General features: G+C 41.2%; 2 protein-coding genes and 1 pseudogene across 3 annotated transcripts; all 3 read left to right on the top strand.

Moving 5' to 3' along the window:
• The first annotated feature begins 4,436 nt into the window (after positions 1–4,436).
• LOC113715437 (probable myosin-binding protein 4) lies at positions 4,437–9,428 on the top strand. Of its 2 annotated transcripts, none has more exons than XM_027239635.2 (4): positions 4,437–4,729; positions 5,219–6,559; positions 6,783–8,262; positions 9,005–9,428. In XM_027239635.2, the coding sequence occupies exons 2-3, from the start codon at positions 5,347–5,349 to the stop codon at positions 8,237–8,239; spliced, it is 2,670 nt and encodes an 889-aa protein (XP_027095436.1). In that variant the 5' UTR covers positions 4,437–4,729; positions 5,219–5,346; the 3' UTR covers positions 8,240–8,262; positions 9,005–9,428. The 2 variants fall into 2 exon arrangements, with proteins under 2 accessions (XP_027095436.1, XP_027095448.1); XM_027239647.2 differs by having other exon boundaries at positions 8,995–9,428.
• Positions 8,946–11,571, top strand: LOC140006052 (cytochrome P450 94A1-like; annotated as a pseudogene).
• A 6,226-nt stretch (positions 11,572–17,797) lies between these two features.
• Positions 17,798–24,080, top strand: LOC140006047 (uncharacterized). Its single transcript, XM_072047663.1, has 2 exons — positions 17,798–23,205; positions 23,570–24,080. Exons 1-2 carry the CDS (start codon positions 17,798–17,800, stop codon positions 24,078–24,080), a joined length of 5,919 nt encoding a protein of 1,972 aa, XP_071903764.1.
• Positions 24,081–24,096: the final 16 nt, after the last annotated feature.

Below are 24,096 nucleotides of genomic sequence, written 5' to 3'. Positions count from 1 at the left end.
TAGAATATGCTAGAATATGTTAGGTTTCTAACATTTGCACTGACCTCCCTTATAGTTTGAAAAATTACACTAATCTCCCCTGAGGTTACTAATCCTTTGCAAATTTAGTCCAAACGATTAAAATATTGTTTTAGGGAGTGAAATTAGAATTTTGTACCAGATTTGCCCTTTGTGCTACATGTCCAATGTCATTCCTTCCCCTTCCCCCTAGAATATGCTAGAATATGTTAGGTTTCTAACATTTGCACTGACCTCCCTTATAGTTTGAAAAATTACACTAATCTCCCCTGAGGTTACTAATCCTTTGCAAATTTAGTCCAAACGATTAAAATATTGTTTTAGGGAGTGAAATTAGAATTTTGTACCAGATTTGCCCTTTGTGCTACATGTCCAATGAATGACAACGTATTATAAATCAATGGGATAATTGCAGAAATCTCCCCTGAGGTTTCTAACATTTGCACTGATATCCCTTGTGGTTTGAAAAATTACACTAACTTCCCCTGAAGTTACTAATCCTTTGCAAATTTAGTCCAAACAATTAAAATATTGTTTTAGGGAGTGAAATTAGAATTTTGTACCAGATTTGCCCTTTGTGCTACATGTCCAATGAATGTCAAAGTATTATAAATCAATTAACAATTAATAAACTTTAAGGAGTATAATTTATGGGCAAATACGCATTACTTATTTAAAGTACCGCCTCTTTACGGGTATTTTACTTTCAAATATTTAATTTATGATAAATATATCAATATTTGTAAGTAAAATTTCAAAAGTGTTACAGTAATATTCTTGCAAAAAGGAAATCGGTAGGTTATTTATTTAATATAAATTAAATATTAAAAAAAATGGCTCATAAAGTATTAATTCTTTATGACTTTCATCCATTACATAAGTAAAGTATTCGTTCTTTATGTGCATTTTATTCTGAATCATTTAATTTATATTAAATACATAAATGTTTGTAACTAAATTTGAAAAAGTGTTATATTAATATTTTTACGGAAGAGAGATAGGTAAGTTTTGTATTTAATAAAAATTAAATATTTAAAAGTAAATACAAATATGTACTTGAGCGTAAATATTTGTATTAAATTAAATGTTTGAAAGTAAAATACCCGTAAAGAGTCGGTAATTTAAATAGTTATCGGCTCTTTATGGGCAAATATGCATTATTCATTTAAAGTGCCGGCTCTTTATGGATATTTTACTTTCAAACATTTAATTTATGATAATATATCAATGTTTGTAAGTAAAATTTAAAAAGTGTTACAGTAATATTCTTGCAAAAAGAAAATTGATAAGCTACTTATTTAATATAAATTAAATATTTTTTTAAAAAGAAATGATTCATAAAGTATTAATTCTTTATGGCTTTCATCCATTACATGAGTAAAGTATTGGCTCTTTATGGGTATTTTATTCTGAATCATTTAATTTATGTTAAATACATAAATGGTTATAACTAATATTGAAAAAATGATATATTAATATTTTTACGGAAGAGAGATTGGTAGTTTTTGTATTTAACAAAAATTATTTGAAAGTAAATACAAATCTGTATTTGAGGGTAAATAGTTGTATTAAATTAAATGTTTGAAAGTAAAATACCCGTAAAGAGCCGGTATTTTAAATAGATAATGTTTATTTGCCTATAAACTATACTTCTTAAAGTTTATTAATTGTTAATTGATTTGTAGTATTTTGTCATTCATTGGGCATATAGCACAAAGGACAAATTTGGTACAAAATTCTAATTTCACTCTCTAAAATAATATTTTAATCATTTAGACTGAATTTGTAAAGAATTAGTAACCTCAGGGGAGGTCAGTGTAATTTTTCAAACTATAGGGAAGGTCATTGCAAATGTTAGAAACCTCAGGGGAGGTTTCTGCAATTATCCCTTGTTTCTTTTACGCGAGGCCATAAATGATTCATTTGTAATTTTCTCTTCCCCCAACTTCTTCTAAGGGATTCCCTTTTTCCACCTTTTCTTCTTTCTCTCTTTTTTTCTTTTTCTGAGCTTTTATATAGGTTTGGAGGTGAATTTTCAGGACAGATAAATGCACTATTGTATTCTCTAAATTTTTCAAAAAAAAAAAAAAAAAAAACATGGGAGAGTTCTAAGATGCTCTCTTTGGTCAATTGGACGGAAGCCCCAGTGATTTTCCCTTTCTCTTCTTTCTCAAGACGACAAACGTGGTAGCAACCAAGGGACAAAGCAATAACAATTGACTAGGCAATGCCATTCCATAAGTACTATTTGGCCTTGCGTTCCTTTCTTCCATTATTATTCATTCAATTTCATAATTCACCCAACAACCCAAAAAAAAAAAAAAGGAAAGAAAAATGTACCTTGAATCTGGGCTTGGGGATTATATGGAGAGCCTTAATAGGTTTGTTAGTGGTTGAGGTTGAGCTGACTGCTAACCGATATACTTAATTCATCTTATCTGCTGCTCATAATTGTTGAGTTATTGCAAATAGATGTACTACTACTTAATTTACCCGCAGCAGAACTAGGAATTTTTCACACATTACTGCTAAGGGTAAAAATTGAGTAGTACTTGTTAATTGAGAATGCGTGAGTTAAGACTGTAAATGAGTCGAGTTGAATCAAATCTTTATCTAATCAAAGTCAAATACAACTCAATTTTATCAAGTTTGAAATCGAACTTGAACTCCACAAACTTTCAATATAAAACTCGAGCTCGAATTTATTGTCAAATTCAAGTATAGTTGAATTTGAGTTCGAAAACACTCGAACTTAAAAAAATAAAAAATGGTTTTATATTTATTTTTTAATTAAAACAAAGTAGTCATTTTTTCTTAATTAATAATAAAAATATTAAGAATATATATGTAATTATATTATTAAATAAAAATTATATAAATATATATATTAGTTTGTATTTATATTTATATTTGAGACAACCTGCAAGTAAACTAACTAAGTTTCTTAATTAATAATGACCTCAATGTTAGTCGAATTTGAATCGAATTTTGACCGAATTGACTCGCAAACTATTTGCTTTGTTTGCAGCCTAGTGTGATTGCACCTAGGGATGGCAACGGGGGCGAGCAACCGCGAGCACCCGTCCGGGGGGGGAACTTCCCCCCCCCCCCGCCCACCACCCATTTGAATATATATATGTACATAATTATATATATAATGATATTATTAATTATACTACTAATTATACATGTATATTACTAAAAATTATTAATTATTAATTAATAAAAATTATTAATTATTTATACTAATTTTATTAATATATTTATATTAAATCATAACTACACTTACTACAATAACATTTTTTTCTTAAAAAAAATACAATAATAATTTAGTGATTGTATTTGTATCAAAAGTGAAAACTTGATTATTTTAGTTATATTTGTTTTATCATATTAGATTGTATTCAAATAACCTTTGTTTAATTATTTTTATGAGTTTCAATTGTAAAGTTATAATGAATAATAATTTGATGATGCGTGGATATTTTAGTACTTGATTATTTGCTCAAATTTAATTATAATGAAATTATATAATAAAACTTTTTAACCTCACGGATGCCCCTACGGGAGAAGCGGGGCGGGGGTTGGGGGAGGTGTCCCCCGCCCATCCCTACTCTTTTGTCATAGGAAGCACTTGGGCCTTAATTATTGGTAGAACTAGAACCTATACTCTTTTTTATAAGAAGGAGAAGGAAAAAGAAGACATCATCGTCGCAGTCAATAAATTTACTTACATGTATAGATACATACATACTTGTGTGAATGAGTTATCGGTTTGTCCTATCATTAATACGAGATAATTTCACATTTGTACTTAATCAGTTGCATTCACAGCAGAAGCAGAAATTCGTACATCCTTATTTTCTCATCACGTGGATGCATTAACTAGCGGATGATTGAATTTCCAGAGCCTTTTTCGTCTTCCATACACCTATACATATTCTTATGCCGAATATTTTGAATTGCTCTTGTTATTAAACAGCAAAATTCATCATAAGAAAGCAGTGCATTTAAAACTCTTCATAATCACAATAAAAGAAAAGACTCATATGCATTTTGGAGATTCCAAACTTTACAATGGATAAATGGGAATCAAAGAACTTAAAAATCGTAACGAGGACCTTATAGCTAATTGACTAATACTTTCAAATAAAAATTTAAAAAATATATCATTTCACTTTTCGCGAATATGCCACCTAGAAATAGACGTACATGTTGGTAGTCCATGATTGCAACTTTATGAGCACCCTTTGTATATTGCGCATTTTTTTTTCCAAGAAAAACAAAAGGTGCCCAGTAAATTTACTTGGAAACCCATTGGCCCCGCCCACGCCTCCTTTCTCCAATAAAAAAAAATTAAAAAGGAGAAAGTAAAAGCTTACACTTACAGAATATGGAGGGGGTTTTTTTTTTCCCCCCCCCTTAGTTTCCCCTTGTCGGAGCCTAGGTTTTAAGCAGGCGACTACAAAGTGGGAAACTGAAATTCAGTTGGTTTCAACGGTCAGTCAATTTCCGGGGCAGGGACCTCCATGTAATTTTCGCGGGATCATTCATTCATTTTTCATTTTTATCCGTTTAATTTCCTATTTTCCCCCCCACGCACCCCCTCATAAATCATAATCATGACTAATGATGGTGATCGCCATCATCTGATGTCCATCACCTCCTCCTCCTGTTCCTCTTTCTCCATCCTCAATTCCACCGTAACCAGGTTTGAATTATCTCCTCTATTGCTTTGTTTAATCTCACAATCGATTTTTATGTTGTTACAGTGCACAATCTTTCTTGAAGGAAAGTTCTCTCACTCTCTCTCTCTTTTTCTTTTCTTTCCTTTTTTTTTTTTTGCTTTAAGAATCTATCTCACAAATTCCACTTTCTTTCTGCCCTCTTGGGCTAATTTAGATATGGCCCCAATGTACATTGTTTGCATTAGTTCTCTGCAAATTTACTCGTGTATTTGATCCCCCTTGATTCATTTTGAACTGATAAACTTAGGGTTGCGCTTCTAATGATCACTCTTTGATCAACCTGCAATTCAAATTTTGATGCTTTTTTGATATTGGTTCATGGATATAACCTTTTTTTTCCCCAGATATTAATACCTAAGTTTATGTTTTGGCTAGTGTACGACGATTGGGTACAATTCTTGTACTTGAACAATGAATTTAGGGTTGTCCTGACGGCTTTTGTTTTCTTACAGTGTACCATCACACGAGGGATTGATTGATATTTGCTTGAGGAATCAGGATTTTCGGTGTTACTGAGCTCTAGTTACTGGTATGATCAAGTTGGAAACTTAATGTGATATCGAGATTTGTTCTCCTGAGAATGGCTGCCATGGGGAATTCATCTGTTAGGCTGAGAAATCATCGGAGATTTATGACTCTCTTAACTTCTGCAGCTTGTGAATGGTTCCTCATATTTATGCTGTTTGTTGATGCTACTCTGTCATATTTGCTAACAAAATTTGCGCATTACTGCAATTTGCAAACACCATGTCTGCTGTGCTCTAGGATTGAGCATGTTTTTGGGATAAATAAACATGGATACTATCGGAGTTTATTATGTTGCAATCACAGAGAAGAGATATCATCTTTAGTGTACTGTCACAACCATTGTAAACTTGCTGATGTTGATACCACGTGTGAAGACTGTCTCATGTCGTTGGCTAGGAGGAACAAATCTAATTCAGAATCGTGCCGGTTTTTGGTTGCGAAACTAGGGGTAGATACTGATGAATCTGGTCTGAAGAGCCTTCTTTTGAACAAGAGTGTCATCTCTGATTCTTCAGGTCCAAGGACCTGCTCTTGTTGCAACAAGATATTAAGGGTTAAATCAAATGCTCAAAGGTTGCTCGAGGTCGCCCCAGTTGGATATGGCGCTTCTAAAGCCAATGTCAAACCTCCATTACCTCGTGTGCCAGGTCGTAGTCGTTTCAGCCGTCGTGATAGCCTGAAGAGATTAAGGGATAAGTTTTCAGGGCCATCGGCCCCTTGTCCTGGTGGGAGTACTTGTGTTGACTCTCTGTCTCACGTGGGTTACACAGAGTTGAAGATTACTTCTGATTCAGAGTCAGAGGTCCCATTTTCTGATGATGACGATGCAACTTCAACATCTCATGGAAACAATAATTTTGGGGCAGAATCTAACATCCAATTGGTTACAAGAAAAGTGCCTAAGGCACTAGCAGGTGATTCAATTCCAGTAAACCAGAATTGCCAAACTCCTGAACCATTGCCTTCACTTCTTGATCAACCCGTGCAGCTTGAATCAAGTGAGGCCAACCATGTTGGTCACTTGGAATCAGGTGCTTTTATGAAGCATGGTTTGGAAGAACTTAATTGGATACAATCCAATCCAAAGCCTACTACTTCTGCTGCATTGCCAGAGCTTGTTTCATTGGATGATATTCCCCAGTCAGTAGAGACGGACAAGCCAATTGCTGCTTTCCCACAACCTTCCGACCTGTCTATACTCTCCGAGCTTCTTTCACTTAACAGTGTTCTTTCATCATCCAATGTCGTGAAAATTTCTGAGAAGTGTAAGTGGAAGTTATCTCTCTCTCTCTCTCTCAGTGTGGTTGTGCATGCGCCTGCGTCTGTCTGTGCACCAGCATGGAGTGTGTTTTTGTTTTGGGGGGGGGGGTGGGTGAGTGTTTTGCACTTTCATTCTGAATAGCTCCTGATGATACTCTAAAATCAGTTTGCTCAATGCATTTATCTTGTTGCATTTGGCTTATCTCTGATCTGGCCAATGGCTTACAGCGGCAGAGGCAACAGGCTGCAGTGTGAATGGGAACAGCTCACTTGCTAAGCACAAAATAGGAGCAGGATTTACAGATGATTGTAATCCTACAATGTCCAGGAATGTCAACTCAGCCAACAAATCAGCTTCTACTAATAAACAAAAACCGGAACCTGATGTCCTTGCAGAGCCACATAAAACCAATGATTCTGGAAGAGTAGAAGAAGCTCTGAGATCACCTTCACAAATATCTTCGTCGAATGTGGACCTATCACCAAAAGACAGAAGTCCCAGAGCTCATTGTGATGCCCTCCTAAAAAGTGATGCTTTGGGCTCTGATGCAATAGATACGGTTCAAATGGCTGCTGCATTGGAAAGACATGATTCTGATCATGAATCTCTGGATGGAATCAGTGTCAAAGAAATTGAGGGTGAAACTCTTCTTGAAAGGTTAAAACGACAGGTTGACTATGACAGGAGATGCATGAAAGCTATGTTTAAGGAATTGGAAGAAGAAAGAAATGCTGCTGCAATAGCTGCAAACCAGGCAATGGCCATGATCACAAGATTGCAAGAGGAAAAGGCAGCACTACATATGGAAGCCTTGCAGTACTTAAGAATGATGGAGGAGCAGGCAGAATATGATATGGAGGCACTGGAAAAGGCTAATGATCTTCTTGCTGAAAGAGAGAAAGAGGTGCAAGATTTGGAAGCTGAAGTAGAGATATATAGGAATAATATTTTAGAAGGACCTGAGATAGATTATCACTGTAATGAAACCAGCAATGCTAAAGCAGAAAGCAAGACAGGTGAGAAATATCATCTGCTTCCCGTTGAAAATGGCGACATTGCCACTGATGATTCAAAATCTGACAATGCATTGAAAGGAAGTGATAAACCTAGACAGTTAAGTAACTCAGAGCTGGATTTTGAGGATGAAAAACTATATATTTCGCTGTGTCTGGAAAAGTTAGAGAAGAAGTTTCATCATATTTCTAGTAATTGGGTGCATATAAACTTGGCAAATGGCGAATTTGCTGAACATGCAACCAAAAGGGTTGAGGATGATGAGAAGCTGCCTTATGATACTCAAACTCAGATAAGCCATCAAAAAGGAGAGTGTGCATTGTCATTGCATAATGATTTGTGTGCACCAAATGGAATCTCTGGGGGGGATGTGTCTGCTAAATTAGTTCAAGAAAATCAACTTCTTTGTGAAGAAAGTGATTATCTGGATGTTAGCCAGGAAAATTTATCCACAAATGGAGGTGTAAGAAAATTAGATACCTTTGAGAGTGAATTTATTGACCTTAAAAGCAGGTTGGAAGCACTTGAGATGGACCGGGATATTATCAAGCATGCTTTGAACTCACTCCGGAATGGGAATGATGGATTGCAGTTTATTCAGGAGATAGCTTATCAATTACAAGAACTACGTAAAATTGAGTTCAAGAAAAGGTGCCTATCCATCCCTTGAGGTTGCTATGCCCCACTTGCGAAGTAAGTGATAAAGTATATTTTATGCATGAAGCATTATGCTTGGCTAATAATAAGTGCTAGGTTAACTAATGTATAGGCCTGAAGTGTAATCTACCATCCCTGCCATGATGGTTGGCTAGGCTAACAAATGTTTACTTGTCTCCACTTTGTCCTGCAATGTGCCAGTGAGTACATATTTTACTGTTTCCAAGTATCAATTTATATGTCAGTGGATAAGTTATTCAGCAAAGATAGTGAGTCTAATTTATGCGATAGATTCTCGAATTAACCCCACAAAAAAAAAATTGTGCATCACGTTATTACTTTTCTAGGCAACAAATCGGGTTACAAACACCATGGCATTCAAAAATTTTTGGCTACTAAATTGAAAGGTTTTGCATTATAATGTCATAGTTTGACTTTCAAGAGATGCATCGGAATCAAGAAGATGATAATTTTCAAAATTTATTGTCCGTGATGTTTATTCCTACTTCCTACAAGATTTCCTATTTTTGTTGGAACTCGAATGCAATTATTTGTTGGAATTATATATTCTTTTATATATATATAAAATGAATGGATGAGATTTTACATTTCTTTTATCAAATTGGTCGCAAGATAACTGATTTTAATATGCATGTTTTGCCTTTATGAACTTCTCTGGTTGTTGGAACAAATATTACTGCAAATTCCTTTAGCTCTATATGCTTCTTGTTACAAAGTTTGATATCTTCAAGAATCTAAGTTTTCCAGATGCATGCAGAATTGCAGGAGCTGGACAGAGAAACATGATCAGTATCATTGCTGGAATCCGTGACATACAGGATTTCAGTTGCATTCTGGTTGTCTGCCATAAACACAAGGTTTGTTCAAAAGTGCCAAACTAAATTTTTATTAAAGCGAGGGATAGCTGGGATCAGGAATGTCTTATTTGAACGAATGCAAATCCCCAACTGCAATTTTGTTTTGTTTTTCCTGAAATCTGGATAAAGCTTTGTTTTCCACGTTGAGCTGAATCGAAGTGTGAGTTTAGCAGGTTAATCATGTCTTTGATTTTAGAAAATTTTGTTGGGATCTATGTAAAGAGAATTTGGATATTGATCAATTTTACTGTGTATATGGTTTTAATTGCCTCCCAAAGTTCGGGCACTATGTAAATGCGGAAAAGTCCTCGGAGTAGTTTTGAAGTCGGGCTGATTCATTCAATGCACATTGTGTTGGTTTCTCCATTCTGAGAAGCTCCAACTGTTAGCTTCCTTTTGTTACCTGGATGCCATGCGCGAAATTCTACAATGATCTTTGTCTGCTCCGTGGCCTTCATCGTGGTCTTGATTTTGTTCTGGGCAGTGGGGGTAGAAAGAGATTGATTGATACGATGCAAGTACTGGTGCTTCCGTGTGTGCTTATGTGCACATGCATTGAGAGTAGCTGTAGGTATCATGTTGGAGTTTGCTCAAGAAATGAGAGCTGATCTGGTGCTTACTAACAAATTAGGCCATATTATTGTACGAGTGAGAAGGAATGGAACGATGTCCGGTCCATGCAGATGCTGGCTGGTTCAACTGATGAACTGAAAATCAGTTGGGTGTCCGGTCCAAGCTTACTTAGAAAACCGACCGGCAAAGAATTAGTGAAATCTGGTCAACACCAGTGAAAATTTTTTCCCCCAAAAATAGCAAGGACTAATTTCTCAGGAAAAAATGCTACTTGTAATTTTAGTTCTGCCGTACGATAAGGAATTCAGTATACATTCCGTTGATTAGAAGTTATAATTGAACAGTTGCTATCTTGAAATTGTTCCAAAGGTTAGGGCCTTGCCATATCTAATGCAGATGTACAGCATTGTGCTGCATTCAGAAGTTGAATCTTTTCCCTGCTCCTATGATTGACATGAACGGAGTAAAAAACTTTCTAATAGCAACAAGAATAATAAGAATCTTAATCAACCTTGAAAATGCACAATTGACCATTAGAATTATTGACTCCAAGATCAAGAGAAAAATGACTTCACATGAGTCCGAAGTTTGCAAGGTATTACACATGCAATGACGCAAGGGCAGAGTTAAGTTCCAAGGAGTGAAAGTTGGGACCCGAAGAAAGACTAATGGAGACTTTAGCTAATATAAAACTAAGAAAGAAATCCAGAATAGTGGAAACTGGTGAAATTAAGTAGACAATTCTGGCAATGATATAAATGCAGCTATATATATATATATATATATATATATATAAGCGGCTAGCTGCGGCATGCAGCAACGCAGTGTAGAACCAATCATATATAACAAGATAAACCATCCACATTGTTCTTGTACTACTAAATTTACAAACAATGTTGAACATTAAGATGATCAAAATTACTTTTACAAGCAAGTCCAGCTCTGGGCTCCCAAGATCATATCCAAGACATACTTGAGAGATTTGCATCTGATAACATCTGCAGAATAGCTTTCGGGTACGATCCTCAGCATCTGTTGCCATCTCTCCCAGAGGCCAAATCTGCGGCTGCTTTCGAAAATGCAACTCGGATTAGCAGGGACATATTCAGTTCGCCCTTTCCTTTGATTTGGAAAGTCAAGCGGGCGTTAAATATTGGCTCAGAGAAGAAACTCAGGTCAGCTGTCCATCAAGTTCGTGATTTTTCTAAAGAAAAGAAGCAAGAACTGAAAGAAAAATCAGAATTAGAATCGGTTGATCTCTTGTTGCGATGCTTCAGCTCTGGTCACTCTCATGGAAGTTTCGTGACCGATATGGCGATAAGCTTTATCTTAGCCAGTCGGGACACCGCATCTGCTCCATTGACATGGCTCTTCTGGTTAGTGTTCAGCCACCCAGAGGTCGAAAAGAGAACTCTCTGGGAGAGATCAGAGAGAGGCATGAATCTCATTTTATATGAGACTGTATCCACCAGTTCCCGTGGATACGAAGGAAGCGGCAAAAAATGGATGTTTTGCCAGGTGGGACAGTAGTGAGGAAGGGTACCAGGGTTAGCTACCATCCTCACGCAATGGGGAGACTGGAGGCTGTGCGGGGGTCGGATTGGGAATCCTTCCGGCGCGAGAGGTGGTTGGAGAGGGATGCATTGTCTCCTGGAAAATGGAAATTTGTGGGTAAAGATTCATATATAATTATCCTGTAATTCAGGCTGGACCCAGAATTCGTCTCGGGAAAGAATGGGCTTTCTTGCAAATGCGGAGGGTTGTTGGTGGAGTGTTGCGCCAATTCAGGGTGGTGCCCGCCATGCATGAAGGCGGAGCTGTGGCGGTGTTCATCTCGTGCCTGACTGACCACCAAGATGATGGGCGGTTTCCCTGTGAGGACTCTGGAGAATGAATTTACGTTGAATTAGTAACAAGCAGGAAGCATCGTCTGTGGAGTTATTTTTCTGGATGCATATGTTATACTAGTAATATATGTTAGTAGAATATTTATACGTCTACCTAACTACATATAATACTATTGTTATTAAGTGACTCTCCCCTTACTTACTTCTTTTTTTTTTTTTTATCGACACAGAAATATCTGAAATCATTGGACCCAACTAATCTCCTACGGCTGTGAGAGCCCCGCCCCAAAGTTCACAGCGCGTAGCTCCCCGGCGGTCGAACCAGTGACCAGTCCCTTACGAGGGGACTATGGAAACCAGTCGATCTGTCCGGGGGAGGGCGACTCTCCCTTACTTACTTAGAATGATACAAATTGTATAAATGGACGTGGATAACTAATTACTATATAATGCTAAAAGGAAGAGAATAAATATGAATAATTAATTATAGAATAAAAAAAAAAAAGATAATTAGAAAAAGTAAAGAGACCTAGATAAACAAACGAACAAGACATTGGGCCTGGATGCATCTTGGGTCTTAGATCTAGAAAACTTGTGGGATTGTAACACAAAAAGGATGAAAACGAAGATTTTGGTGGGCCCTCATGTAACGTACGGTCGTCCATCACTCAATCTTTATGGGTAGAAATCTGGTGCTGAAGGTTAGCAACTCAGATCTTCTTCTCTAGAACCAGCCGCGGACCCCTTGAGGTCTTAGCTTTGACCAATAACGCATTAAGCAGTGTATTAATCAGTAGCCGCAAGTAGGAATGGATGATGACCTTTTGTGCGTCACGATCCAACGTCATCAAATGACGAATTGACCAGCGTAGTTGGACACGTAAACATCTTAGACTTGATCAATTTTTTTTCTCGATCAACCCGTAACTCCTACACTATCCTCCTACATTAGAGACCGCTCTAATCCATGTGAGCGGAGGGTCTAACTGAATTAAGGGAGAAAATCCCAATTCTAAAATAAAGTAAAGAGTGCACTAGTTTCAAGTCCGACTTCAAGTACAGAAGGAGTTTGAACCTCAACCTGCTAAGTTTCAATTCATAGAGAGGAGGTTAAGTTACTTGAACGTTTGCTCGGTATGCATGAAAACACCCCACTAAGGTATAGACCAGTATACAGCCACTGAGCCAGCGGTTGGATTAATGGCCAGCAGGAAGGGACTTTAAGTCTCTCTTTGGGCTGTAAGTGGGATTTAAATCCCATTTACATTAAAAAAAAAATTCAAAAGTTGTGTCATAACATTCCCTTATCTAGTCAGGCCTAGGGCTGCTACTGAATTGAGTAACTTGACTCGAGTTCGCGATTGATTGAACTCGAGCTCGAGTTCTAGCTGCTTGATAGAAGCAACGGGTCGAGTTTGAGTTTTAATATTTTGCACTCGAAATCTCGACGAGCCTAATCGAATTTTTTATAATATATATTTTAATTTTTATCATTGTGAAATGTCAATAATATCCTTATTTAAAATGATATATAAAATATTAATTTTTATTACGTGAGCTTGATTAGGTTTGATTGAGCTCGAATAAGCTTAATTTCAATTGATTACATTTAATTAAACTCGAGTTCGAGTTCGAACTCGAATAACATAACGGCGAGCTCGATCTCGAGCTTAGTTATTTTACCTCGAGTCACTGCTCGAGCTCGACTCGACTCGAACACAGCCCTAGTCAAGCCTCCTTAGGTTCTCCTGACTAGTATACGAATCAGGAAAGGGCACAACATGGCTGACGACCGCACTTGCGCTATCTCATCTTCTTCCCTGGTTTAGATTACATTCACAACTTACACGAGGGCTGCTGGATCCATTATCAAGTAGTAAGTACCAACTATTACACGTAATCTACTATCTACACACACGCCATCTACTTATAAATTACAGTATAATAAATACTCATTCAACATATTTAGACGAGTTGACCGCTACAGAAATTTAAGGTTCTTTAAAGGTAAATTAAGGGACAAAGTTTCTAAACTTGAAGTTAATCCAAAAGATGTTCAAGCTTAGAGGAAATTTATTCCCCTCGGTGTTTCCCCTTTTTATTTTTAAATTTTTTCCGGCAACGGAGGGAGGACGGAACTTAAAGAAGCAGAGAGAAGGCAGGGGGCCTCTAAGCTTGTATATTTATTTCAAAACATTAATATCTGAACTCCTCCTTCAACGAGACATTTTGTAAACAATATATTTTTAGTTTATTCGAATATAAGAAAAGTTTTATTATAAACAGTACCTTAGGTAACGTTCAACAATTTTCATTTATGTTAGAAAATAGTCGCATTGTCATTCAACTAAATTAAATTAACTTTTTCTAGTGCAAAATCTAGGCTACATTGACCCAGCATCTAAATTCTGAAAAACTAATTATTGTCTTATTAGTCTGGTTACAAAATAAATTTCGAAGTATTGGCTAATCTAAAATGATAAGAGTATGGACAATACCTCTGTCATTGTTTGCACAAACAAAGTTTCCAAGATAGGGACCCGGCAAGGTTGCTGAAAGGAAATTTCCCTTGCAATAGTGGGACTAATTGCTCAGATTATTGTTCAAAAAAAGGAAAACCGCAAAAAAAAATTGTGGACAGAAACTATGTAAGCCCAGCAGCCCAAAAAAAAACAAAATCCCAGCAGCCCACATGCAACTTTTTAAAAACAAATAACATGGCTGCTGACATGAAAAGCGAAACAAAAAAAAAGACTCTGGCAATGGGTCAGATACTGGAAGCTTACAATTCACGATTAATTGTTTTGCTTCCATTATTACTCTTGATGCATTCTAGTCTAATTAGGGCTGGAAACGAGTCGAGGCGAATCGAGTTTTGACTTAATCGAGTCAAGTCTCGACATAATTTCATTGAACTCGAACTCGAGCTCTTAATCGAGTCAAGTCTCGACATAATTTCATTGAACTCGAACTCGAGCTCGAGCTCGACGAGCTGACAATTTCAAGCTCGAGCTCGAGCTCGAAAAAAATAAAAAAATAATTATTTTATTTTTTAAAAAATAAATAAAATAATATTTTTTTCTTAATAAATAATAAAATATTAAGGATATATATGTAATTTTACTATTAAAATTAAAAAAAATAAAATATATATATACTTAAAATAAAAAAATAAAAAATATATATACTCGAGCTCGCGAGCGAGCTTAATATTTTGAGCTCGAGTCGAGCTTGACTCAAGCCGCTCGCGAGCGGCTCGGTTCGTTTGCAGCCTTAAGTCTGACATTCGAGCGACTCGGTTCGTTTGCAGTCCTAAGTCTGATATTGATATCTAAATAATCCAAGATTGTAACCAAATGCTTGGCAATTAAAAACCTTTTGCTTTTTTCAAAAAAAAAAAAAACTTTTGATATACAATGGTGTATTAGCATAAATCATTTTTGTCCATTTAACTACTGTACCAACCTTACAAATTTTTTGCAACAGCTACACTATACTACGGAAATTATTACGTCCAGCTATTGTGCTCCTTATCATTATTATTATTTGTCGGTTTTATCTTATCATTTTATTTTCTTTTTGTTTGTTAATTTGCTCATTTTTTAGCATTACTAATTTATGACAAATTTTAACGTCTTTTCCTACCTTTCCAAAATGAAATATTAAATTTACACATGAAAAAAAATACTAGGGGTTCAAAAATTTGCATTAAATTTTTATGTTAATTTTTATAATACTTAGTTCAAATTTTTATATTCTTATTATTCAATTATTAAATAGTATGTAATTTTACGACATAGAGTACGGATGAAAAAAATTAATAATTAAGCTTATTAAGCATTATAAGTAAATATTTAAAACTAATGATGGTATAAATTGATAACTTAGTTAGCAAAAATGAATTCAAATGAGTATGCAAAACTGAATTCATGGAGATTGGTGGGTTAACTTTGAATAAAACTAGAACCGATGAAGGGAGAATCTACAATCCATCCCCGCATATCATATTGGAAGCAACTGCAGGAACCATCAAAATGGGGACCCATTATCTCATAATATTTTCTTGAGAATAAAATGAGAAACTAGAAAGGAAAGAGAAAAATTCAAAATTAAAAGAATTGAAAGACTAAAAAAATTGTATTTTAGGAAAGTGATTTGAATATTTTTTAATCATTTAAGGAGAAGATAGATATCTGCAATTCCTCTTTTTTAATTTCAATCATTAAGGTGAAGATTTTTGTGGGAAAGAAAAAGAATTAAATAAAGAAGAAAGAAAAAAAGAAATAAAAAAAAGGAAAACAAGGTAAATGAAAAGTCAAAATAATGCAAGGGCAATTTTGTCCTAAAGGGGGTTAAATGAGCAAAGTTAAAGGTTATGGGGTAAACTGAGAAATGAGGTATTCTTTAAGGGAATAAAATGTGATTAACCCTAAAAATTTTGATAAGTTTTTGCCTGTAGCAAAAATTATTAAAAAACTAGTATAATACAAACTTGCTAAAAAACTATACTTACAAACAGGCCCAATAATCTAAGTAATTAACTCAATAGTGGGTCCGTTTGAATGGTGTTTCTCTTTCAGAGTTGTCTAAAATTTTGTTGTACCGTAGCTGTCAAATTTTTACCCCAAAAAAAATTGTTATACCGCATCTATACTGCTTTATGAAAAAACTAACAATAAAAGTTTTTTTTTTTCCGAAACGAAAGTAACTCACACACGCACACAATTAGATTAGAAACACTTGAAAGTTACGCCCGTTAAACCTAAGCGGGACTCACAAAAAACCCATGTCCAACCAATTAGTAACGGGACGAGGACCGTTAAACAATAAAAGTTGTCAACTCCACGTAGAACAGGTAAGTTATAAAAATAATAGAATTTATTTTGAAACTATATGAAATTTATTGTCAAGAACAATATGACATATTTGTGAACAATATATTGGAAGCAAGCATATTTGGTTTTAAGTATTATAAATTATATGTTAACCTTATACTGTTTACACATGCTCAATTTTAACTGTAAATTATTATATACAAAACATCTAATATTCGGTTATTATATTAACAAAACATCTATTTATTTGAATTTAATAACACTTAACTTCTTAAAATATACACTTTAACCCCCTTAAAATCTGAAAAGCCACACTTTATCACAACTATTATAAAACTAATACTAATACGATGTAAGATTCGAGTTGTTTATGTGATGGGTAATATGCCAAAAAAAAATTAAAGAGTTCAGAATAAAAGAAAAATAAGAAGAGTATTATTCTTTTATTCATTTAAACGAAACTTCAGTTTTCTATCACTGATACAAGAGGGGTTTTATCCCTATTTGTAGAGAAAAGTATGATAAACGTTGTATTCATTTAAACGTTTGTATTCTAGAATTCCAGAAAAGAATAACCCAACTAAAACTCAAAACTAAGAAAAGAGGAAAAGAACGATCCCGAAAGGTAAGCCGCGAGCAGCAAGCGGACGACGGGGAGTTGCCAACCACTCCACCTATAAATTGTACCACCACTGGGTGGCAGCTCCTCATTCCCAACTCCAATTGCATAATCCAACGATTTCAAGATTGATTTTCTACTGCATCTTTAGAATGTCGAACTTTGAGCTCTCAGCATCTCTGCTTGAGGATGCTCACCTCGGCCATCCCGAGTGGCCGAGGTGGACTCACCTCGTCCCTCATCGGAGTTCATCCGTGTCCCGGACATCATCCCTGAGCTCGGGCTCGGCCGTTTCCATAGCATACTGTGTAGCCGACCTCGGCACCCCCGCCTCAGCTGCACGCTGATGATGTCAACCCACCTGACATCATCCAGGACCAGCACTTTATCTGAAAAGCACTGGAGGCACTTAATGGCACCTGCACCATATCCTCCGTCATCACTCCCAGGCGGCTACAGTGTCAGAGTCAGACCTCCTGACAGGAGACAGAGCCGTAATGCCAGAGAGTGGGTCCCGCTAGCATGAGCCTTCCGTCTTGACCACCTCTCTTCTATAAATACCCCAGACACACTCCCAACAAGTAAGCATACACTGTTCATTAACTCATTCTCATTATTCTGGTTCTCACACTAACTTGATCGTCGGAGTGATCCCAGGGGAGAAGCCCCGCCATTCACTTCGGACAAGAGGTTGACTTCGGACAAAAGAACTCACCTCACCTCATCTCAGAGAGGACTGATTCAGGTCGGCATAGCTACCAACCAAAAATCACCTCCTCAATTGGCGCCGTCTGTGGGAACGAGACTACTGTTACTAAAATGAGATCCACGCGCTCCAGAAGTGGTCGAGTTCCCTCAACTGGGGCTGGGCAGACCTCGGGAGCCCAGCAAGATCGCATCTCTGAAGAGCAAGGGTCCCCGAGGACCCAGCCTGACAACGAGGAGGCCATCGCCAAGATGGCCGAGTTCGTATCACACAACCCTACCATTTTTGAGGAGCTAGGAAGGTACCTCAAAAGACAGGGGAAAGAAAAGGCCGAGTCTTCCAAGAGGAGGCCGACGAAGTCTCCTGAAGTGCCCTCAGATGAGGACTCGGATGAGGGGCGTCTCTCACGGAGTACCTCCAGGCGCGCCTCCTCCAAGGCGACTTCTAAGCTAGCTTCCATCTCCCGGGCGTTTTCCCGGGGACTGCTAGGGAAGCGAGTTGAGGACCCACCTCGGCGCCCCGGGGGTCTGGCTTCGGACTACATGAGGGCTCCGCCCTTCACAGATGACATCAATGGGGAAAGGGTGCCCCCGAACTTCAAGCTTCCAAACTTGCACACCTATGACGGCCGAGGTGACCCCGAGGATCACCTCCGCGCCTTCATCTCCGCATTCCGACTCTACTGCGTCCCCGACGCCGTGATTTGTCGGGCTTTCCCCATTTTCCTACATGGGACTGCCCGGAAGTGGTTCTGGAGTTTGGAACCAGGGAGCATTTCCTCCCTGGATGAGCTGATAGACCGGTTCATCCACCGCTTCGTGTCGTCTCGACCAATCACGAAGACTTCAGCTTATCTCTTGAACCTTCAACAGGGTCAGGGCGAGTCTCTTCGCTCGTATGCTCAGAGGTTCAACGAGGAGAATGTGCAAATACCTGATCAGAACGAGCAGGTAACTCTCGCGGCCTTTACCAACGGGTTGGTGGCCGGACTTTTCAACACCGAAATCCATCGGGATTACCCTCGTACACTTCACGAACTCTGGGAAAGAGTGGACCAGGGAATCCGAAGTGAAGATGTGAATCGCATGAAGCGAGAAGCCCAAGCCTCTCGTACGGGACAAGATGCCCGGAGAAGGAAAGACATCGGCCGAGGTGAACCCGGCCCAAGTGGCACTTCAAACCCACCACGGGACCGCCGGAGTGTCTTTGACCGGATCGTGAGAGGAAGATCTTCCACCTCGGACGCTGAGCTAACACCGCTCAATTCCAGCCGATCTCATGTCTTGGCTGTGATGAGGCAGAACCACCTCGGCCGAACACCTCCTGAGATCCCTGGAAGAAGAGATAGGAGGAACTCCAGCCTCTACTGTGCCTACCATCGAGATGTTGGGCACGAGACCGAAGACTGCAACGATCTGAAACGAGAGATCGAAAATCTAATTCGGCAAGGACACTTGAAACAATTTGTCCGCAAAGATGGAAGCTTCGGACGAAGTGCCTCCCACCGGGAGAGCCGAGGTCCTCGCCGAGAAGACAGGCGGGACACCAAGCTCAACTGCCGAGGTCCTGAGGACCAGAAAGGGGACCAAAGGCCTCCACGCGACGGGTCACCAGGCTATGGTCCAAACATTGCCGGGGTGATCAACACCATCTCAGGTGGTCCCACGGGAGGAGACAGCCAGAGCTCCCGAAAGCGGACCTACCGCCAAGCCGGCATGGATGTGGCCGAGCCGAGCTCGAGGCTGTCCGAGGTCATAACCTATGGTCCCCGCGACCCTGTCCCCGCTGCCTCCAGCAATCACGAGGCCCTCGTGATTGAGGTCCTCACAAACAATTATATAGTCAAGAAGGTCTACGTTGACCCCGGAAGCTCGGTAGACGTCCTGTACTACCGAACTTTCGAGAGTTTGAAGCTAACCCGGGAACAACTCACTCCGGTCAGAACTCCCCTTGTCGGCTTCGGGGGACACGTCGTCCACCCGGAAGGCATGGTGAATTTAATGGTGACTATCGGGCGTCATCCCCGTTGCCGAACTGTGCCTGTCAGCTTTGCGGTGGTCAAAGCGGACTCTCCTTACAACATGCTGATAGGCCGGCCCACGCTCAATGCCTTGAGAGCCGTATATTCTACCTACCACCTAAGCTTCAAATTTCCAACACCAGAGGGGGTGGCTGAGGTGAGCAGTGACGTGGGCGCCGCCCGAGAATGCTACCTCGCCACCATCCAAGCCGCAGTCGGAACTCAGCCCCCGCCGAGGTCAGAAGAAAAGAGGCCGGCTGTCCTCTCCATAGACTGCATCGACCCTCATAAGGCAGGAGAGCCCAGCAGGCTTGAGCCAGGGGATGAAGTGGAACAAGTGGTCTTGGATGAAGCCCAGCCTGACCAAGTGGTCCAAGTAGGGGCCGGACTCCCTTCATCCCTGAAAGAAGAAGTGATCTCCCTGATCAAGGACCACCGAGACATCTTTGCGTGGTCCGCAGATGAAGTGGTCGGAGTGCCACCCGAGCTTATGACTCACCAACTTAACGTTAACCCACAGGCCCGACCTGTGCGGCAGAAGCGAAGACACTTCGGCCCCGAACGCAGCAAGGCCATATCGGACGAGGTCGACAAGCTCTTGACGGCCAAGATGATCCACGAAGTCCAATATCCGACCTGGTTGTCCAACCCAGTCATGGTCAAAAAGGACACCGGCGGATGGAGAATGTGTGTAGACTACACCGACCTCAACAAGGCCTGTCCCAAAGACTGCTACCCCCTCCCGAGAATAGACACCCTCGTCGACTCGGCGATGGGGTACGAGATCCTTTGCTTCCTAGATGCCTTCAAAGGGTATCATCAAATAGGAATGAGTGAAGAGGACCAAGAAAAGACGGCGTTCTACACCGACCAAGGTGTTTATTGCTACACCACCATGCCATTTGGGCTAAAGAACGCCGGGGCGACCTACCAAAGGCTGATCAACCGACTCTTCAAGAATCAGATCGGCCGTAATGTGGAGGCTTATGTGGATGACATCCTCGTCAAAAGTCTCGCCACTTCATCCTTCCTGTTAGACTTGACGGAAGTCTTCGGGGTCCTGCGAGACTCGAGGATGAAGCTGAATCCCAAGAAGTGCGTCTTCGGCGTCACCTCGGGAAAATTCCTGGGGTATCTGGTTTCCCACCGGGGAATCGAAGCCAACCCCGACAAAGTCAAGGCCATTCAAGATATGTCCCCACCTCGGAACCTCCGAGAAGTCCAGAGACTGAATGGACGCCTAGCCGCACTGAACCGCTTCTTGTCCCAATCAGCTGAGAAGGCCTTGCCCTTCTTTAAAGTGCTGAAGAAGTCTGATCAGTTCGCCTGGACTGAGGAGTGTCAGTCTGCCTTCGACCAGCTGAAGCAGTACTTGCACCACCTGCCCACTCTCGCTTCACCTCGGCCCGAGGAGAAGCTCTACCTCTACCTCTCTGCAGCCGACGAGGCTGTCAGCGCTGTGCTCATCCGAGATGAGGGCACCCAAGTGCCGGTCTACTACGTCAGCCGAGCTCTTCGCGGGCCGGAAACTCGATACGCTCAGGTGGAGAAACTGGTGCTGGGACTAGTCCATGCCGCTCGACGGTTGAAGCCCTATTTCTTAGCCCATCCTATCTCGGTCAGGACTGACCAGCCCATTCGGCAAATATTGGTGCGACCCGAAGCTTCTGGTCGCCTCACCAAGTGGGCTGTCGAATTGGGAGAATATGACTTGTCCTACGAGCCACGCACCGCCATAAAAGCTCAAGCTTTGGCTGACTTCCTTGCTGAGCTCACCTTCACGGAAGGACCGGAGTCCACCTCAGCCTTAGCCGAGGTGTCCTCCTCACCCCAGTGGACATTGTATGTCGATGGATCCTCCAACGGAGAAGGCAGCGGAGCCGGACTTCTCCTGGAAGGACCTCAGGGAGAGGTGTGCTCCTACGCCCTCCGCTTTGGCTTTCCAGCCACCAATAATGAAGCCGAGTACGAGGCCTTAATTGCTGGACTCCAGCTGGCCCGAAGGCTCGGCGCCCAGCAAGTCCACGTCCGCAGTGACTCCCAACTTGTTGTGCGCCAAGTTCTTGGTGAATACGAGGCTAAGGATGAGACCATGCAAAGGTACCTCTCCAAAGTTCACCAACTCACCGCATACTTCAAGTCATTCGAAATCCAAAGAATCCCCCGGTCCCAGAATAAGCGAGCCGACGCCCTATCCCGGCTGGCCTCCACTTCATTCTCTGACCTCAACAAGACGGTCTTAGTGGAAGTTCTGAATGAACCAGGATATGTGGAAGAGGTGGCCTGCCCCGTCCACTCCGAAGATACTTGGATGACCCCGATCATCCTCTTCCTGAGTCAGGGAACCCTTCCCGAAGACCGGGCCGAGGCGAGGAAGATACAACGCAAGGCTGCTCGATACGCCCTCCGCGATGGAGAATTGTACAAACGCTCTTACCTCGGCCCCTGGCTGAGGTGTGTCACTCCCGAGGCCGGACGTCATATCCTCCACGAGATCCACGAAGGCCTGTGCGGAGCTCATGTCGGCCACAGGATGTTAGCCAAGAAGACTATGCTCCTTGGATACTTCTGGCCATCACTTCGGCAAGACGCCCATGACCTCGTTCTCGGCTGTCCTTCCTGCCAAGTCCACGCACCCGAGCATCACCAGCCCTCAAATTTCATGGTCCCCATCACTTCACCTTGGCCATTCGAGCAATGGGGGACAGATATCATAGGTCCTTTCCCTAAAGCGGTCGGGGGCTATACCTTCCTGGTGACGGCTGTGGACTACTTCACTAAGTGGGTCGAGGCCGAGCCACTTCGCACCATCTCGGGGCTGGCCATTCAGAAATTCTTTTGGAAATGCATTGTCTGCCGCTTTGGCATACCTCAGATCATCATCTCGGACAATGGGAGACAATTTGCCGAGAACCCATTCAAGACCTGGTGCGAGAACCTCGGCATCAAACAACACTTCACTTCGGTAGGCCACCCCCAGGCCAATGGTCAAGCAGAAAACTTCAACCGGACTCTCCTGCATGGCCTCAAGACCCGACTACACCGAGTTGGGTCATCTTGGGTGGAGGAACTCCCCAGTGTCTTGTGGTCATATCGGACCACGCCGAGGTCAGCGACTCAAGAGACCCCATTCTCCCTGACCTACGGAGCCGAGACTGTCATCCCGGCTGAGATCCTTACCCCCAGCCCTCGGCTGGCAGCCTATGCCGCCGAGGTGAACGACGAAGAGAGGCTGCTGGACCTCGACCTCGTCGAAGAACGAAGGGACCTCGCCTCCGCCCGGATAGCTTCTTATAAGAACACACTGACACACTATTACAATGCCCGGGTCAGACATCGTAGATTCCGCCCTGGAGACTTGGTTCTCAGAAAAAACTCAGTCAGCCGAGCTGAGCCTCAAGGAAAACTGTGCCCAAAATGGGAAGGCCCCTACCGAGTTGTGGAATCTGACCCTAAGGGGTATTGTAAACTGAGTTACCGAGATGGCTCATTAGTGCCGAGGTCTTGGCACGCCGAGAACCTTAGGTTGTATTATGCTTGAAGTTGTGACTTCATTCAGTTATTTCATCCAATTATCTTGTCAAGTTATGGCTTCAGCCATTTAGTTATTTTTCAACAATATGATGCCCAGCACCCTTTATTAAAAAATAAGGGGGACAAACAAGGGATGAAGTCAAAGCAAGAAACAAGGAATTAAAGAGCTGAGATGAAAAGAAACAGACTTTCATTCAATAGAAGTATTACAAAAAATACAAGGGCGAAGTCGGAGTGCTACTAGACACTTCACCTCGGCCACCCCCTTGAAGCCTACAAGCCTAAACCCCCGTATCGGCTGCATCCCCGGTCTTGGCTCCCTCCTGGGCAGCCTCCTCTTCGGCCTCTTTTCCGCCGGGGTGTTCATCTTCAGGCTCTTTGCCGATGTCCCCTCCGACTTCGTCCTCTCCGGCTTCGTCTCCCCCGGCATCCTCTCCAGTTTCTTCCTCTTCAACCTCCTCGAGCACCTCGTCGAGCTCGGACAGCCATTTGTTGAATTCGGCCTGGACCTCGGTCAGGTTCCTTCCAGCTTGGAGGCCCTCGGCCTACGGAGACGAGGTGGACCCAGTAGCCGTATGGCCGAGGGCCTCCAAGCTGGAAGGAACCTGACCGAGGTCCAGGCCGAATTCAACAAATGGCTGTCCGAGCTCGACGAGGTGCTCGAGGAGGTTGAAGAGGAAGAAACTGGAGAGGATGCCGGGGGAGACGAAGCCGGAGAGGACGAAGTCGGAGGGGACATCGGCAAAGAGCCTGAAGATGAACACCCCGGCGGAAAAGAGGCCGAAGAGGAGGCTGCCCAGGAGGGAGCCAAGACCGGGGATGCAGCCGATACGGGGGTTTAGGCTTGTAGGCTTCAAG

The sequence above is a fragment of the Coffea arabica genome, chromosome 1c (genome assembly GCF_036785885.1).
Source record: "Coffea arabica cultivar ET-39 chromosome 1c, Coffea Arabica ET-39 HiFi, whole genome shotgun sequence".
NCBI lineage: Eukaryota > Viridiplantae > Streptophyta > Magnoliopsida > Gentianales > Rubiaceae > Coffea > Coffea arabica.
This window is presented reverse-complemented; position numbering and strand designations above follow the sequence as displayed.